The sequence below is a fragment of the Prunus avium genome, chromosome 7 (assembly GCF_965620075.1).
Source record: "Prunus avium chromosome 7, drPruAviu1.hap1.1, whole genome shotgun sequence".
NCBI lineage: Eukaryota > Viridiplantae > Streptophyta > Magnoliopsida > Rosales > Rosaceae > Prunus > Prunus avium.
The window spans coordinates 35,296,041-35,314,713 of NC_142290.1; the positions used below are offsets into that span (position 1 = coordinate 35,296,041).

Below are 18,673 nucleotides of genomic sequence, written 5' to 3' on the forward strand. Positions count from 1 at the left end.
GTAGTTGACCTACGAAAATGAACAAAAACAGAATTTATAAACAATAATGCACTTTTAGCTCATTTTCATTCTAACCAAGTTCAAATCTATGAAAACACAAAAAGAAAGTGAAAAGCTATAAAATGTTAAGAACTAACTCAAAATAATGGGTGAATAACATTATAAATCATGTGTAAAAATGAACCCAACATCCTTCCACATCTGTATGACCATACTTGCAAAACATTAACCCATTGCTAGGAGTTACTTTCAATAGATATTTATAAAAATACCCAATCCTAGACATGTATTTATAAAAATACCCAAGCACTATTTAAACATAGAAACATACCCAAAATGAGTTTTGGGTATGTGTGTAATGATGGGTTTTGGGTATGTTTATAAATGGGTTTTGAGTAGGGGTGGGCACGGTTCGGTACGGTACGGTATTGGGCTAATACCGCTACCGATACCGGAAATTAAAACCGGTATGGTTCGGTATGGGATTATGGTTTGCCAAAGTTGGTACCGTACCATACCGTACCGAATCGGTATGGGTATGGTATGGTACCATTTCGGTATTCAAAATGACAAAACTCAGAAATGAACCAATTGAATATTCAACCTATTCATTCACCAAAGATTCAACAAATTCAACATCCAAATCAATATCCATCAACAAATTCAACATCCAAATCATAATCAACCAAATCAATATACATCAACAAACCAAAATAAATGATAATTATGCCTTATGGCTTACAAAATTACAAACACAATCCAAACATAAATGACAAAAACAGAAAGTTATGCAATCCAAGCTTCATTTGCAGCCCACAATTTGGATTCAAGTATCCCCATCATTTGCAATTTCTGCAAATTACCCAAACAAACAATTATTAGCAGCGCAGGTTTCACCTTCTATAGTTCAGACACACTTATTGTTTACAAACATACACGTGAGCAATCAAATTTGAACAAACTGATGCAACAAAAACATATACTGTAACTGTATCACACTTCTCAGTTATTAAAACATTTGAGCAATTGCTTTCTGCAAAGTTCAAGTTTACAAGCATGCATTGCTTTATGATCACATGCTTTATCGTCCAAAAATTGTAATCAACAGGACACTTAAGAAATATTTTGTACTGTAATAATAACACCCTCAATATGAGACATGCCAGAAATAATTATCTTGAAAGTCTACAAGGCTTATAGCACCAAAATGAGCTGCAAGAACATCAACATATATAGAACTGCAACCGCAACAACTACTTTTCTGATCATAAATGGGAAAAGTCTAAGTTGAGAGACAACATTATTGTTTTCTGAGAGTTCATATGCAAATGAATTCTTAGAAAATAGAATGAAGAATCACCCTCGTATTCTAGGTCTCAAATTGTTCATTCATGAACCTGAAGACATATTACTAACAGAAAACAAAATATTTGGTACCCCAGAATCAAATAACAAACCAACAAATGCAAGCAGACAAATTGTAAGAGAGACAACAGGAGACATCATAGAATCACATTCACAAGTAAGCAGTCAAACAACACACACTGAAAATACAATCGATGAAGCTAAATGCAATATCAGATTTATACAAACACCAATGACCAATAGTTTTTAATTAGTGACATTTTTTAGAAAATTGAAAAATTAAATACCGAAATATCAGATTAGCAATTCAGCAACATTTCAATTCAGCAATTCAGCAACATTTGCAAATAATCAATTCAGCAATTCTTTCCAAAATAAATGCAAATATTGTCCTAATTCATCAATTCAGCAACATTTCAATTCAAATCAAAAGCTTATTATCAAAAGTTTCAATTCTAGACAGAGAATTTGTTGAACATAAACTTACCATTTGAGTTTGAGTCTTCGATTTGGGGCTTCCAGTTCCAGACAGAGAGAGTGATCGAGAGGAGCAGGCTTCGTCGATTTGGGGCTTCCAGACAGATTGAGAGATCGATAGATCGTCAATTTGGGGCTTCAAAGACAGAGAGAGGAAGATCGAGAGACTGAGACAGAGAGAGATTGAGAGAGAGACAGAGATCGAGTCGAGAGAGAGAGACAGAGATTGAATCGAGAGTGAGACATAGATCGAGAGATCGATCAAATTCGAGAGATTGAGTGACTGAGACAGAGATCGTGAAAGTGAGAGAGTGACAAAGAGACAGAGACCCAAGGGTTTGTTTTGGCCTGGTTCGATCGATTGAGGGTGGGTGACTGAGAAAGATCGAGAGTTTGAGAGAAAGAGAGAGCTGGCTGGGAGTGGGAGGAGAGTTCGAGAGTTCGGGTCTGTTGGGTGAGTGAGAGATCGAGTTGACGACAGAGTGAAAAAAACTCGCGTATTTTTTGTTTAGGGTTACTATTCGGTACGGTACGGTGGCATTCGGTGGCTGATATATGGTACCGCACCCATGTCATACAAGATTGGTACGGTACGGTATGATACCATATTAATTCGGTAGGTATACGGTACGGTATTAAACGGTATGGTATGACATGGTATCGGTACGGTTTCGGTATATACGGTATAGATGCCCAGCCCTAGTTTTGAGTATGTGTAATGATGAGTTTTGGGTATGTTTATAAAGTGTTTTGGGTGTTGGGTATTTTTATAATTTCAGCCCCCATTTTGGGTATTTTAGTGAAACTCCATACTTTCAAATATCTCAAAATGCGCATCACAGCACCCATATGGTCTTCAATAGGAGAATGCATAAATTAACTCACTACACTCACTGCATATGCAATATTAGGACGTGTATGAGCTAAATAAATTAATTTCCCCACAAGTCGTTGATAATGCTCTTTATTTATAGGGACTTGATCGGGATACAACCCCAACTTATGATTATGTTCACTAGAGGTATCAATTGGTTTACAATTCAACATTCCAGTCTGTGCAAGTAAATCCAAAATATACTTTCTTTGTGACAGAAAGATACCATGTTTAGATCTAGCAACTTCAATATCAAGAAAGTACTTCAAATCTCTCAATGACTTCATCTCACACTCGGAAGCCAAATACTTCTGAAGATTTTGCATTTATGTCTGATCATTTCCCGTCACAATCATATCATCAACATAAATAATTAAAGTTGTCAATTTACCTTTATGACGCTTTAGAAACAAAGTATGGTCTGAGTTATTCTGCACATACCCAAATTTCTTTATAGATGTTGCAAATCTCCCAAACCACGCTCTTGGAGACTGCTTCAATCCATATAAGGACTTCCGCAGCTTACACACAACACCCTTCTTAGAGGTTACATGAATACCATGAGGGAGATCCATGTAAATCTTCTCCTTGAGGTCACCATGTAGAAACGCATTTTTGACATCGAATTGTAATAAGGGCCAGTCACGATTAGCAGCCAAAGACAATAGTACACGCACAGTATTGAGCTCTGCACAATATAGAAAGGGAATTCTTTCTTTAGATATTTATAAAAATACCTAATCCTAGACATGTATTTATAAAAATACCCAAGCACTATTTAAACATAGAAACATACCCAAAATGGGTTTTGGGTATGTGTGTAATGATGGGTTTTGGGTATGTTTATAAATGGGTTTTGAGTGTGTGTAATGATGAGTTTTGGGTATGTTTATAAAGTGTTTTGGGTGTTGGGTATTTTTATAATTTCAGCCCCCATTTTTGGTATTTTAGTGAAACTCCCTTCTTTCTTCCTCTCACTTTCAGTGGTGGATGAATTATGTTATTTTCTTTTCTATTTTTGTAAATTGGGAATGACGTGTGGAGAAGGTAAATGTGAATGGGAAGTTGAACTTAAAAGAGCCTCTTTGAAAAATTGTTGGTATGGGTTATCGGCGGGTTTATATTTTAGAATATAGTATTAATGAATAAAATATGTGTTATATATATATATATATATATATATATATATTTTTTTTTTTGTTGAAATTTTTTAGAATTGCATTCATAATTTAAACAAAAAAACAACTAGTCACAAACAGCAATCTAACATCAAAATTAAAAAAATCTAGGACTCCTCCCCAACGATTACGCGGAATACATGATATAATATTAATGAATAAAATGCATCTTATAATAAGAATACGTGATATAATATATTAATGAATAAAATATGGGTTATAATGTATTAATGAATAAAATATGTGTTATAATATGAATGGGCTGAATACATGATATAATATATTAATGAATAAAATATGTGTTATAGTATAAATGAACATAATATAATATTAATGAATAAAATATGTGTCTACCTCACCGAGCATTGACACGTCGACATGAAAGTAAAAGGCGTTATTAACAGCAAGGCAACGGCATCTTTTTTCTACCGAAATCATTTGAACTATACAAATAAAGCAATTTTAAGTTGATAATTAAGGCTAAGATCCAGCACCGACTAAATCTCTAATGTGGGCTGAAAATGAGATACAAAGCCGACAAAATTCTTTGGCATGCAATAAAAGCATTTGGACTCAAACTCCAAGCCAAAGAAAAAGTCGTATTTCTTTTACTTTTGACTAGTTGGTTCACTTAGCCAAATGATCAATCACAATCAAACTATTCTATGACAATATATACCACAACGGATCCTTATTGCATAAATAAAAGATGACAACATAAAACTAACAATCAACCATACCCACATAATCATCCATGGCCCTCCCAAACGGTGAATTCACAGTGGAGTCTATAATTTCTCATATGAATGAGCTGTGCGAGGTACTAGGAACTAATAGTAAAGGTAAAAGTAAAAAAAGCATCCGTAGCCTTCGACATCTTCTGAGTCATCATCACATTCTGAAACCATTTTTCTCAACAAGAAGAAGAAGTAAGGCATCTGGTTTCCTCAATATTAATTCAGTTGAGAGTTCAGACGAGTCATAAATATATATGTGATTATTGGAGCAGAAAAGACATACACTCATAATCAATGGCACTAATCACAACTGGTGGAAACCCATCATCTTCTGCAACTGAAGATATTGAACAATGTAAGTAGCTCATAACCCATGTTTAGGTTTTGTTTTTTATTTTGATTTTGATTGATTTTTCTTTTTATCAAATCATACTTCATAGATATTATTGTTTTTAAGTGAACTCTATAAATGGTTAATGCAAATTTTTATTTATTGTGGAAGTGAACTTGAATTACTACCAAGAACTGTACCGTGCTGCACTCAAAGGCAATTGGAAAGAGGCTCAAAGTTTTTTGAAAAGAGATCCTGATGCTGTCAAATCTAGGATCTCAAATTTAAAATGACTGCACTTCATGTTGCTGCTTGTGAAGGGCACTCAGAATTTGTGGAGAATATAGTGGCACTTATGCCTGCAGGTGAACTGGCAGAACTGGATGACCTTGGCTATACAGCCCTCCACTATGCTGCCATAGGTGGAAGCCTGAGGTCTGCTAAGGCATTGTTGGCGGCGAATTCCAATTTAACGCAAGTTGTCGATAGTGAAGGAAGAACACCTCTCCTCCTGGCTGCCAGTTTGGGTTCCGAGAGTAAAGAGGTGGTGTGGTACTTGTTGTTGGTAACTACAGATGAGAAACCTGGTCAACCCTTCACTGGTCCAAGGGCTGCTTACCTTATCAATGTGCTTATTGCCTCAGGTCTCCATGGTAAAGGCCTCTCTTGTGCACACAATGTGGATCACATTGGTCTTTTTTCGCTTACCCCGTTATTATTATTTCACTGATTTGCTTTAAATGTTTCTGCAACAGAAATTTCACTGTATCTACTTGAGAAACACCCTCACTTGGCAACTGCTATTGATCATCAAGATAATAATTGCACTCCTTTATTTATTTTGGCAAGGAACCAGTCAAACTTCCTTAGTGGCAGCAGGCTTGGCTTTTGGGAAACCTGCATTTACCAATGTTATAACTTCTCTCTCATTTTTTGAATTTTACATTTCCCCGATACTTTATCTGTGCCGTTATGTTTTTCCTACTAATTTTTAAAAAGTTGCCTATCATTTTCCATTTTGGTTGCAGTTCTACCTGTTAAAGTGAACTATGGCCCACCGCGTTCAGTGAGGACCTATGTTGGGGGACATGAAAGTGTTGGAAATTGGCTCAAATGTAAAAGAATTTTGGAGTTGCCCATGTGAGTCAAAGTTAGTTGCCCATGTGAGTAAATGTTGGCTTACTATGAGGTCAAAAAGGGTGGATTGTTTGGTAGCCATCCATTGGTAAGTTTGGTAGCCAACAAATGAATAGTTGAAGCTTGCATTCACACTCTTGCATCTTTGGCTATAAATTGGAAGCAAATGGTTCCATTTGTAGTATCCCACCAAGTGTTGAGTAGAAGAGAAAAATAGCAAGAAAGGCATCTTGCCAAAGAGAGAAACATTTCTCTCTAATTGTTCTTTGCTTTGTATCATTGTTTTCTCTTCAATTGTTGTGAGAGTGAGACTTGGGTGTATTTGGGGCTTTGGGTTTTCTTGAGTGATAAACACTTTGTATACTCTCTTTGATTATAGTGAATTACTCCGTCGTCTCCAAACTGGATGTAGGCATTGCCGAACCAGTATAAATCTTGGTGTTCTTGTTGGTGTTGTTTTGTGTTCCATTTATCTCCTGCTAGTTGTTGTTTATTTTTCACTCACAATTGGTTGACGCTTCCGCACAACAAGTGGTATCAGAGCTCCAGTTTTCGACTGGGGTTTCGTAGGAGTGAAAAATTCGTCGGAGCTACAGTTCCGTGAATAGTGCCGGTGCTACAGTTCCCGTGAACAGTGAACTGCTACAGTCGTGAACAGTGCTGTATTTGTGAACAGTGCCGGATTTGATGGCTGGGGATAAAGACGAACTTGTGAAGGAGAAGGAGTCGGCATCGTCATCGTCGACATCTACATCCAATAGACATCCAATCACCACTACGAGGTTAGAGGTTGATAAATTCAATGGCTCTAATAATTTTGGTATGTGGCAATGTGAAGTTATGGATGTGTTGTATCAACAAGAGTTGGATATTGTTTTGGAGGATAAACCCAAAGAAATTGATGATAAGCAGTGGAAGAGACTTAATCTTCATGCTTGTGGCTCTATTCGATCATTCCTTGATAAGGAGTTGAAATACCCGTATATGAAGGAAACTTCTGCTAAGGAGTTATGGACGAAATTGGAGGAGAAGTATATGACCAAGAGCGCAGAAAATCGGCTCTTCTTGAAGAAGCGACTCTTCCGATTTCAATATCGTTCAGGTATTTCTATGCACGAACACCTCAATGATTATAATAAAATACTTGCTGATTTAGCAAACCTTGATGTGAAAATTCCTGACGAGGATAAGGCACTATGTTTGTTAAATTCATTGCCCGATGATTATGATCATGATCATTTGACAACTACTTTGTTGTATGGAAAATCCGAGGTGAAACTTGAGGAGGTGTCTGCGGCATTGGTGAATCATGAGTGTCGTAAGAAGGACCAGATGACTCACAATTCACAAACCGAGGCACTAGTTGCAAGGGGTCGAACAGAGGAAAGAAAATTTGGGAAGCGGGGAAAGTTTCCTGCCATAGACGAATGTGCCTTTTGTCGCCAAAAGGGTCATTGGAAGAAAGACTGCCCCAAATTGAAGAACAAAGAGAAGGAGAAAGCGGATTCTGAAGCAAATGTTGCAAAATCTGGAGATGATGATTTCGAGTTTGCTTTGGCTAGTTCATATGCTGATGGTCACTCCGAGGAGTGGATTTTGGATTCAGGTTGCACCTATCATATGTGTCCCATACGGGAATGGTTTTCTAGCTTCGAGGAGCTGGATGGTGGAGTTGTTTTGATGGGCAATAATAATGCTTGCAAAACACAAGGGATAGGCAAAATCTGTTTGAAGATGCATGATGGAACAGTCAGAGAATTGAGTGATGTTCGGTATGTACCGGATATGAAGAAGAATCTCATCTCATTGGGAGCTTTGGAATCCAAGGGTCTCAAGATCACCATGGATGGTGGAGTTCTTAACGCTGTGTACGGGGCATTGGTGGTGATGAAAGGTACAAGACGAAATAACTTGTATTTCTTGCAGGGGAGTACAGTTTTTGGTGGAGCAGCTGTCACCGAAGCTGCTGACGCAGATAGCACAGACACCACAAGGTTATGGCATATGCGTCTTGGGAATGCTGGTGAAAAAGCGTTGCAAGGATTGGTGAAGCAAGGCTTATTGAAGGGTGCAAAAGCATGCAAATTGGAATTTTGTGAACACTATGTGCTTGGTAAGCAAACTAGAGTGAAATTTGATACCGTTATTCACCACACTAATGGCACTCTAGATTATGTTCACACTGATGTTTGGGGACCTTCCAAGAATGCACCTTGGGGAGGTTGCCATTATTTGGTCTCCGTTGTTGATGACTTCTCTAGAAGAGTATGGGTGTACACCATGAAGCGTAAAGATAAAGTCTTGAAGATATTCCTGAAGTGTAAAGAGATGATTACGCAAAGCGATCGAAAGATCAAGACTCTCAGATCAGACAATGGTGGTGAATATAGGTCTGATCCTTTCTTGAAAGGTTGTCAAGATGAGGGTATTGTGAGGCACTTCACGGTTAGGGAGACACTGCAACAAAATGGGGTGGCAGAGCGCATGAACCGTACTTTGCGTGAGAAAGTTCGGTGTATGTTGTCTAATGCTGGATTAGGCAAGGCGTTTTGGGCTGAGGTAATTAGTTATGCAAGCCATCTCATTAATCGGTTGCCGGCTGCTGCGAACGAGGGCAAAACGCCCATGGAGGTATGGTCTGGTAAACCTTGTACTGATTACAAGTATTTACACATATTTGGTTGTTCTGCTTACTACCATGTCAGGGAAAGCAAGTTAGATCCAAGAGCAAAGAAAGCTCTGTTTATGGGCTTTAGCACTGGCATGAAGGGATACCGACTCTGGTGTCCAGATGAGAAGAAATTTGTTGTAAGCAGAGATGTGACTTTTGATGAGACTGCTATGGTTAATCAGAACAAGCATGAAGGTGAAATTGAAGCTACCAAGACCATGAGTAGTTCAAAGCAGGTGGAGTTACTAAAGACTCCAGTTGTTCCAGTAAGGTCTGATGTTACAGACACTAGTCCTACAGTTGATTCTGATGAAGAGGACAAAGATGATGAAGAGGAGGCACCTACCCAAGAGCCTCCACAGCAACAAAATTGGGCGTATGCCAAGAAGATGGAATCCTTGGAAAAAGATAATGTAAGATTCGAAGCCAAATTGGTAGCTAAAGGCTATGCTCAGAAGGAAGGCATTGACTACAATGAGGTATTTTCTCCGGTAGTAAAACATTCTTCTATTCGTATTTTTTTGGCTTTGGTTGCGCAGTTTGACCTGGAGTTGGCTCAACTTGATGTCAAGACTGCTTTCTTACATGGTGATTTGGAGATCTATATGTCTCAGCCAGAAGGTTTTAGTGTTGCTGGAAAGGAAAATTGGGTTTGCAAATTGCAGAAATCATTGTATGGCTTGAAGCAGTCTCCAAGACAATGGTACAAGCAATTTGATAAGTTGGAGAAGCCAGTTTCGTTGTTCAAGTTTAAGCATTGCTTGGACTTGATTGGAATTCGTAAAATTTGTTGATTGCCCCTTGGGGGGGATTGGGAGACGACCATTGGGAGTGTTACTATGAGAGTTTGTTACATGTTGAGCCAAGGTGGAGATTGTTGGAAATTGGCTCAAATGAAAAAGAATTTTGGAGTTGCCCATGTCAGTCAAAGTTAGTTGCCCATGTGAGTAAATGTTGGCTTACTATGAGGTCAAAAAGGGTGGATTGTTTGGTAGCCATCCATTGGTAAGTTTGGTAGCCAACAAATGAATAGTTGAAGCTTGAATTCACACTCTTGCATCTTTGGCTATAAATTGGAAGCAAATGGTTCCATTTGTAGTATCCCACCAAGTGTTGAGTAGAAGAGAAAAATAGCAAGAAAGGCATCTTGCCAAAGAGAGAAACATTTCTCTCTAATTGTTCTTTGCTTTGTATCATTGTTTTCTCTTCAATTGTTGTGAGAGTGAGACTTGGGTGTATTTGGGGCTTTGGGTTTTCTTGAGTGATAAACACTTTGTATACTCTCTTTGATTATAGTGAATTACTCCGTCGTCTCCAAACTGGATGTAGGCATTGCCGAACCAGTATAAATCTTGGTGTTCTTGTTGGTGTTGTTTTGTGTTCCATTTATCTCCTGCTAGTTGTTGTTTATTTTTCACTCACAATTGATTGACGCTTCCGCACAACAGAAAGCGTCCAAGTCCAACTGAGAATGCCAACATCAGCACAGAATAAAGGTCGGGGTTTGCAAATTCTGTATCAATATGGCTCAAGTATTATCGCATGTGAATTTAAGGTCTATGTTATGAGCTCTGTAGCGTTAATGGTTCCTGCTTGCAATAAGATCATTTTTGTGAACTACTTTCTAGACTGTAGTTGTACTGTCTATTGAATAAAAAGCATCAAACCTTGTCTATTTTTAAAACTGAATGCTAAAGAAAATGGATTTTCCAAATCACCTTCATAGTTTTTTTGATCGATTAGAGGTGAAACTGGTTGTGTTTCTCCAAAAGGAATAGTCAGCTATCAATTTTCAGTAATTGACACTTGAATGATTTGGTTCTCTGTTGCAGTTCTTCATGGGTTAAGAAGACTGCTTTGTGGAGCTATTAAACCAATAGGTCTGGATTGGAACCTTACCCTACCAAATTTAATACTGCTAGAAGTTCTCCACTCACATCTCTTACATTTTTAACTTGCAGCATCAGCTCGTTTCAGGCAACTCCAAGATGCAAAACTTAGACATCATTGTGCAGTTGAACTAGTACAACAAATTTGCAAACAAATTTCAAAGAAGAATGTTTCTGGGCGTTTGGACTATCTTTTGAAATTAGAAATCCTCAACACGGCCACCGTTAATGGGACAACTGAAATTTTAAGGACACTCCTAAATTTTTTTCCTGATTTAATATGGGTTCGCTTCCGCAACAACAGATTTTTAGTACTCACTTATGCTATTGAACATCGTCATGAAAATCTTTTCCGTATGGTGTGTGATAAGACTGCACGAAATAAATTAATGGCTTTTGCAGTACTAGAACCGAGGGAGACCATCTTGCATCTGGCAGCAAAGTTGCCTCCCCTTTCCCAACTATCATCTATATCTGGTACAGCTCTACAAATGCAGAGAGAGTTGCAGTGGTTCAAGGTGTTTATCCAGAAAGTTTGTCAGTTGGTATTACAAACACACATATTTGACGTTGTTAATTTTTTTTTATTTTGTATGTTTAGGTGGTGGAGAACCTAGTTCACCCTTATTATAAGGACAATCTGAACAGAAAGGGTGAAACTGCAAAGGAATTATTCACCAAGGAACACAAAGAATTAGCTGAGCGTGAGGAGAAATGGCTGAAGGATATTTCAAAATCTTGCATGCTCGTTGCAACTCTCATTGCCATGGTTGTTTTTGCTGCTGCTTTTAGAGTACCTGGAGGTAACGACAACAATGGAGCTCCAAATTTCTTACAGATGAACTCAAGCACATTCATGGTGTTTGTTGTTTCAGAAGCAATAGCTCTATTCGCTTCTTTAACTTCCCTGTTGATGTTTTTATCAATCCTAACTGCACGTTATGCTGAAGAAGATTTCCTTGAGTCACTACCAAGGAGATTGATAATAGGTTTGGCTTCTCTCTTCTTTGCTATAGCCTCCATGATGGTAGCCTTTGGTGCAACTCTTGAGATTGTTCTCAATAACAGATTCAACTGGGTTTCTATCCCAATCACCTTGCTGGCCACATTCCTGGTGACTCTTTTTGCCATGCTGCAGCTTCCCTTGTTTATCCAAATGATCCGATCAACATTTGGACAGAGCATCTTTCACCCTGAAAACTTGGTATTCCGATAGACCTATGCAAAAAAGATGATTGAGCTTGTGTTTGGCTGTGTTTGCTACATACTGATCAGTGATGAAAGGCAGATTCTGCATTAAGTTGTGCACCAAAGTTCTAAATAAAACTAGAGGATATGCATTTGTGGCACATGTTATTTGTGCTTTAGTTTGGCATTCTGATACATGCTCAACAGATTTGACTTATGAAATTCTTGTCATCTAGAAACATTAGCTTTTCACCTGCTAATGTATGCAGCCAATGCATCTCCTTTTGCATCTTTCGCTCTGAAAACATTGGTAATTCGATAGACCTATGTGAAAAAGATGCTTGATTTTGTGTTTGTTACATACTGATCAGTGATCAAAGGCAGATTCCGCATAAAGTTGTGCACCGCTGTTCTGTATAAAACTACAGGATATGTAATTTGTGATATATGTTCGACATATTTGACTTCTGAAATTCTTGTCATCTAGAAACATTATATATTTAAACATGAACATCGGTATTGGAAAGATCCATATTCTGAAAAGGGAGAGCTCATAAGTTCATAATCCCTTTGAATTTTAATTATCAAATGATGTGCATGAGGATAATATTCGTTGGAAGAAAAAATTCATACACACCAAAAGTAAAAGTGAAGCAGCAGATAAGAGAACTGACTGATGTTCACAAACAAAATGCTGCACCGTATGTATAGTGAGGCAAAACAGAGAATAAAAGAATCCCCTGTTATTTCATGTACGTGACTGTGTTCAGAAGATGTAAGTATTGCTCTTTCTTCTTTTATAATAATGGAGGAAAGAAAAAGAAAGAGACAGCATCATTCCCACTCACAGGGGCCAACTTAGCACGCACACAATCAAAATAAAACAAATTTTCTTTTACGTTGCTGAGAAGAAAGCATCGATTCCACTCCAAATGTTTGAACTTTAAACAGCTCCTACGCTAAATGAAGGAAGGCCAAATTATTAGAGGGAAAAGGAAGCTAAGCCAGCTTAGGCTTAGCGTAATGGCTTTGGCACACAAGGGCAATGACAATGAAGGAGCGGCAGTACTCAGAAACATTGGATGTCAATCCCCACTTTGGATTAAACAGCGATGATGTGCCTGTAAGAAAAATACCTTTTCTTAATCTGAGAAGTATGGTCTTCTAATCACATGATGAATCGAGGAGGTTGTATTGATCAAGAAGTATAGTTTGAGCATGTCTGCAAGTCTAAGGGGAATCTAATAAGAACACTAGTGTTTTGAGAATTCCTAGTCCTATATGGATTAAAACATCCTATCCTAATGCAAACAGAATTGCTTGAGTGTTCCTTGATGGGTAGAACACTTGAGTGATGCATATAAATAGAGGTCCCTTCCCTATAGCAGTCGACACACACTCATACAGAAATCTCACCCCATTTGGAGAAAGAATTCGAGGACTGCATAGGTGAAGAAGATCACTATTCCATTATTCAACCATGTCTGACAAAGGTTAGTGTTAGAGTACAAAGACATGCTAGAACTTACATGTGGTATCCAACAAGTAATGGCTGCCACCAACCACACCTCCATGTGAATCCAAATGGCAACTCATTTCCAACTTGTATTCTAACTCCAAAAGTCATGTTCAGACATATAGACTTTAGGTTTCATGTTTTGTGGCAATGGGAAAACAAAAAAAGACACATGAAAATCCTTAGTATCTGTTTAGGTGAGCCAATTTGGCCTAGAGATTGATAGTTGGACTTGCTTCTCTCTTTCTGGCTATAGCCACCATGATGATAGCCTTTGCTGCAACTCTTTCACTCTTGCTCAATCAAAGAGTGAAATGGCTTGTGTTCCTGTGGTTGTTTTTTTTTTTTTTTTGTAGATGTGAAGGAAAGTTGAGGTTCCACCCCAAAACCAATTGGCAATGGGGGGAGTAGCCCAACTCCTTATAAGCTATTGCTAGGTTTTCTAACTTTCCAATTTGAGACTTTTTACCTTCATTCTATACGCCCCTGCATGTGTGGCGAATTTTTAAGCCTAACACGTAGACAACACATATTGGGTGATGTGGAACACATGTGGCTGTTAGGCTTTCACACGTGGGCTAAGCTGGCTCTGATACCATGATAACATGAGACATCAAACAATAAAATGTAGAGGAAGAAAAAATAAGCTCTCCTATGAAGGAAGTTGAGGTTCCACCCCAAAACCAATTGGCAATGTAGGGAGTAGTCTAAACCCTTATTGCAAGGTTTTCTTAACTTTCTGATGTGTTCATAATTTCACATGATTTTATATTCTTTTTACTTAGTTTTGTGAATTAATTTGGACTAAAGATGCTGATTTTAGTTATTTTTTGATTTTTCAGCTTATGAGTCACGAAATGTATAAATTCGCCAAATATTCTTCATAATAGAGTTTGACATGATTCCAATTAGAGATGGAAGATAGCATCTTCAAGTTTTTCCATGAATATTTTCATAATTTTTGAAGACTACTAAGGTGCCCATTTTTAATTAGACAACTCAGCCTAAACTAATTCCGGTAGAATACTAAGTCAGCAGAGGTATTTTGGTCATAACTCACTCATACGACATCGGATTGAGGCATACGACATATGGCTGAAAAGAAGACATCCAGAGCTTTCCAAAGAGTGGTCATATGCAATTTTCGGAGGTCAGAAAGGAGTTCAAAACGTATTTGCAAAGAGGATCACGTGCAGTTTCCTTGAAGTTTTAGAAAACTTAGTTTTAATTACCTTTTCCAGTTAGGAACTGACTTGGAAATCAAGTCTTCATGTAAGGCCACTTGTTTAGGCCCAGTCTAACTAGGTTTTAGGTTCTTTTTTAGAGGGGATGCTGGGTGGCTCAAAGGAGGATATACCAGAAACTTTGGAATTCAACCGTGGAGCAAGGAAGAGCGATCGTGCCTCTAAACTCTAAGGGTTTTTCTTTTCTCTTTCTCCGTGTTTTATTTTTGCTTTGTTACCATGATTATGAGTAACTAATTTTCTTTTACTAAGACACAATGTAACCCTTTTCTAATTATTCAAAGCTTAGTTATGTCATGCTATTAGAATTTCCATGTTGTTGAAATTTAATCACTGTGCTTATTTTCTTAACTAATGATCTTGATGCTTAGCTATCATCTAGGTTTTTGGTTAAGTAATTTGATGCATGTTAGGGTATACGCCATGCCTAATATGAGTTTTGCTTCTTGTGATTAAATTCATGAATGCGCCTAAGGTAAACACTATACTCTTCGGGGTTTGTATGATTGTGTGAAGTTCTCATTGAACCTAAGATCTTTTTATATGTTTATATTTATGCCTCACGCAAAGGATAAATTGCATGTAAGAAGTAGTGGTTAATTGCTGTGAAAAGAGTTAATCATAATTTTGGAGAACTAATCATCGAATAACTTGGGAATTTTGACAGTATGCTTGCTAAGGTTTGGATAAGAGGAATTGTGGTGAAATTGTTGTCTTGGTAAGCTTCTTTAAAATCTTTCACAAACTTATTTAGTTCACGTTTTTCTTCGTTATCTTGTCTTTTAATTTTCTTGTTTTCAACTTTCTTTTAAAGAAAATCTTTCAAAACCAACTTTGAAAACTCCTTTATTAAGTTTTATTTGAGTCATTAGTTTTAAGTTAATTAGTTAGGGTGTTTAGAGTAATTTAGGATTTAAATTAGTTTTTAATTCACAACAACTTGAGAATTAATTTAGTCTCTGTGGGAATGACCTTGTACTTGCCTTGGCTATATTGCATTAACCTTGTGCGCTTGCAAGTTTATTTCTTGGATTTAACTATCTAATTTTCAGGTAGTAAAATTATACATCACTTTCCAATGTGGGACTTTTTATCTTCACATTCTCACATGCTGCAGCTTCCCTTGTTCATTAAATGGTCTAATCTACATATTGGTCGGCCGACATAGTTCGCCCATCAGATCAATTGGTTTGGTAATATCTATATATTGGAATAATTTTGAAATCAAGAGACTGTTAAATTAGGGCCCGTTTGATAACCATTTCAATTTTAGTTTTTAGTTTTCATTTTTCATTTTTTTTTTTTGCTGTAGTATAGATAAAAAGAGGGAGAACGGAAGCGAGAATGAGAGTGAAGATGAGATTGAAAGGGAATATGAGAGGTGAGGATGGGAGGAATGAGTAACAAAAGTTAAAACAAAAACTAAAAATTGAAATCTATTTGAAATTGTTTTCACTTTTGTTACCCTTCCTCCCATCCTCCCCTCTCATCATCTTTCTCAATCTCATCCTTATTCTCATTCTCACTCTCAATCTCACCCTAAACCCTTTATACAACAAAACAAAACAAAACAAAATCTCTCAGTAAATAAGTGGCTCAGTTAAAGCAGACATTAACACCTTTCTGAATATTAATAAGCATGCTTACCAATTTTGTACAACTGGGTTATTGTTCAGCCATAGAGCTCTTAGATTTTTGAACTTGGTAACTTCTTGAACAACTACTTCCACATTCTCAAGCTTATTTCCACACAAGGATAATGCAAACAAACCCTGAAAGTATAAACATACTAGACTTTAGGAAAGAAAAAATACTGCAAGATGTTCAAAAAATCACTAGGCGGTAGGCGGCCGCCTAGGCGTTTCTTTTATTAATTTATTTATAATTATTTTGTATGATATTATAAATTTATTTTGAACTGCTTGAGGAGGAGAGAGAGGAGAGAGAGGCAGCTTGAGGTAGGTTTTATTTAAAGTCTGGAAAAAAATAAAAAGGAGCCGACCCGCCCAGGCCGCCTAGCGACTGGGCAGCGCCTATGCCGATTTTTCGAACACTTCTGATTGGGTTTAGAGAGCTTTAGAAATGACATACTGGGCACTTAGTAGACAAGTCTAAGGACGACAGCGTTTCATCATCGATGTCAAGGTCCTCAAGCTCCAACCACCTCACGTTCCCGTTGGCTTCAGTAATCTCATTTTCCAGTACCTCCGAAACGCAACGTTTTGCATTGCCCTCACTCAAACGGTCCTCTTCTGAATCAGAATTCAAATCAGCATCCACACACATTATCGCCGCCATCCTCTCAGCCAACCCAGGAACTTCCATTAACTACACAACCAAACAGAAGCAGACCGTGAACTTTGACGAAGTCCTCGTAGGTTTCGATTCTCGCCATTGCGATTGTCGACTGCGTACGACGAGGTTTCACTTGCTGTGTCTGATCTGATGAGTGCCTCACTGGTTTTGGCGGCTGCTGGGTGAGAAAAGAGGAGGAAGAGGATTCTAGTTTCCAGGAGAATTTAGATTTGGGTTGGGCTTTATTTGGTTCCATTCTATTATAAAGGTATCGCCGATCGGCTATACTCTATAAATAGAATATTTTAACAGTATAGCCGTGCGGCTAGACCCTTTAATTAGAATATTTTAAAAGTACCGCCGCTCGGGTACACCCTCTAAATAGAATATTTTAATAGTATAGCCGCGCGGCTATACTATTTAATTAGAATATTTTACACGTATAGCCGGTCGGCTATACCTATTAAATAAAATAATTTAAAAATATAGCTGCGCGGCCATACCCTGCTCTGCATTTCTTTTTTAAATACTTTAATTAGTATTTAAAAATGTTATTAAAGAATAAATATATAAATGAGTATTTATTAAGCAATATAACTTATGAAGTTAATTTAAATATTTAATACTTTATTATTATTTTTTTATTGTTTTTACAGATATTTAATACTAATTATTCCCTAAAGAAATACACGAATCAAAATGAAGAACACAACACATTTGGATGTGAAAAGAAACAGTAAGAACGGGGTTCGCTAGGTTCGTTATGTCTTTGAAAGTTGTCTACAACTTAAAAGAAAAATGAAAAACATACAAGTGGATTGAATAAACTGACCGAAATTTAGATTCAAAGTGTCCAGGGGAAATTTAGATTTGGGTTGGGCTTTATTTGCGTAGATAGTTGTTGGGCCCACTATTGGGCTTAGTTTAATGGATAGTAGTTGGGCTCACTTTTTGAGAATGTCTTGACTTCAAAAGGGTCAAAGTCAAAGGTTGAAAGTCAATGGCAAAGAAAGAGACGAAAGATCATGAGAACTCAAATTCAATTTTCATGTGGTTGGGGCCCACTTTATTACAAGGCTTCTTAAAAATCGTCATCTGTTACTTCCCCTAAATTCTCCTCATTCCATGGAGACATAAAAAATGCACCTCATCAGCACCTGCTATTTGTTTTTGGAAAATTCGATGTCTAAATTGTCACCTGCTATAGGTACTGTTAAATGTTATCCTCCCTTTTTTTTTTGTGTGGTGGATGCATCGATTACTTTAATGTTTTGTGTTTTTAACTTCATTTTGAGTGCATGTTGCTTTGCCTAACAACAAAAGTTGCACAAAAGTTTACACCATTGACTTCATTTTTAGTGAAAGACCTAGTTTCATCGAATACAAAATCTTAAAGTTAAAGATACATGCATTTAGTCGTAAACTATGAGTATCAAAGTAAATTTAGATGCTTTTATGTTTGTACAAGTTCAATTCCAGAATGTTCGAGTTTATAGATCATCACATATTCGTCCTATTCCTATAGTTTTTACTGTTTGAGAAGCATTAGAATATATAATAGTACAATAATGCTATTTGTACCACATTTACTGATTACCTTTTTAATAGAGGTGATCTCCATCATTATATGTGCGACATATCTGTATTAAAGAGGTGGTTAGTAAATATAGTACAAATAGCATGTGAAATTCTACAATACATGATCTTTATTCTAAATTTCAACTCGTCTCATTAAGATTCAAAAGTGTTATGAATAAACCACTTTTATATT

General features: G+C 37.2%; 3 protein-coding genes and 1 long non-coding RNA gene across 4 annotated transcripts; 2 read left to right on the top strand and 2 right to left on the bottom strand.

The window, feature by feature from the left end:
• Positions 1 to 583: 583 nt before the first annotated feature.
• LOC148293384 (uncharacterized) lies at positions 584 to 2,530 on the bottom strand. The gene is made up of 2 exons (XR_015825597.1): positions 1,853 to 2,530; positions 584 to 852 (listed from the first exon to the last, which is right to left on the bottom strand). It is a non-coding gene; the product is annotated as an uncharacterized LOC148293384 (long non-coding RNA).
• A 2,264-nt stretch (positions 2,531 to 4,794) lies between these two features.
• On the top strand, positions 4,795 to 6,253 carry LOC148293385 (uncharacterized). Its single transcript, XM_088244830.1, has 4 exons — positions 4,795 to 4,986; positions 5,134 to 5,615; positions 5,718 to 5,873; positions 5,991 to 6,253. Exons 2-4 carry the CDS (start codon positions 5,252 to 5,254, stop codon positions 6,104 to 6,106), a joined length of 636 nt encoding a protein of 211 aa, XP_088100956.1. The 5' UTR covers positions 4,795 to 4,986; positions 5,134 to 5,251; the 3' UTR covers positions 6,107 to 6,253.
• Positions 6,254 to 9,851: 3,598 nt separating this feature from the next.
• Positions 9,852 to 12,368, top strand: LOC148293386 (uncharacterized). Its single transcript, XM_088244829.1, has 4 exons — positions 9,852 to 10,266; positions 10,603 to 10,650; positions 10,732 to 11,177; positions 11,261 to 12,368. Exons 1-4 carry the CDS (start codon positions 10,242 to 10,244, stop codon positions 11,873 to 11,875), a joined length of 1,134 nt encoding a protein of 377 aa, XP_088100955.1. The 5' UTR covers positions 9,852 to 10,241; the 3' UTR covers positions 11,876 to 12,368.
• A 3,882-nt stretch (positions 12,369 to 16,250) lies between these two features.
• LOC110749139 (uncharacterized) lies at positions 16,251 to 17,083 on the bottom strand. Its single transcript, XM_021949160.2, has 2 exons — positions 16,699 to 17,083; positions 16,251 to 16,379 (listed from the first exon to the last, which is right to left on the bottom strand). Exons 1-2 carry the CDS (start codon positions 16,930 to 16,932, stop codon positions 16,251 to 16,253), a joined length of 363 nt encoding a protein of 120 aa, XP_021804852.1. The 5' UTR covers positions 16,933 to 17,083.
• Between the last annotated feature and the right edge of the window lie 1,590 nt (positions 17,084 to 18,673).

What these genes read in the sequence shown, in the direction of transcription:
- LOC148293385 (XM_088244830.1), top strand. Translation starts at nt 5,252, where the DNA reads ATGACTGCACTTCATGTTGCTGCTTGTGAAGGGCACTCAGAATTTGTG. An exon ending in TATTGCCTCAGGTCTCCATG is followed by an intron (nt 5,616 to 5,717) that starts GTAAAGGCCTCT and finishes TTTCTGCAACAG; the next exon opens with AAATTTCACTGTATCTACTT. An exon ending in GGAAACCTGCATTTACCAAT is followed by an intron (nt 5,874 to 5,990) that starts GTTATAACTTCT and finishes TTTTGGTTGCAG; the next exon opens with TTCTACCTGTTAAAGTGAAC.
- LOC148293386 (XM_088244829.1), top strand. Translation starts at nt 10,242, where the DNA reads ATGCCAACATCAGCACAGAATAAAG. An exon ending in AACATCAGCACAGAATAAAG is followed by an intron (nt 10,267 to 10,602) that starts GTCGGGGTTTGC and finishes TCTCTGTTGCAG; the next exon opens with TTCTTCATGGGTTAAGAAGA. An exon ending in GAGAGTTGCAGTGGTTCAAG is followed by an intron (nt 11,178 to 11,260) that starts GTGTTTATCCAG and finishes TTGTATGTTTAG; the next exon opens with GTGGTGGAGAACCTAGTTCA.
- LOC110749139 (XM_021949160.2), bottom strand. Translation starts at nt 16,932, where the DNA reads ATGGAAGTTCCTGGGTTGGCTGAGAGGATGGCGGCGATAATGTGTGTG. An exon ending in ACTTGTCTACTAAGTGCCCA is followed by an intron (nt 16,380 to 16,698) that starts GTATGTCATTTC and finishes TTATACTTTCAG; the next exon opens with GGTTTGTTTGCATTATCCTT.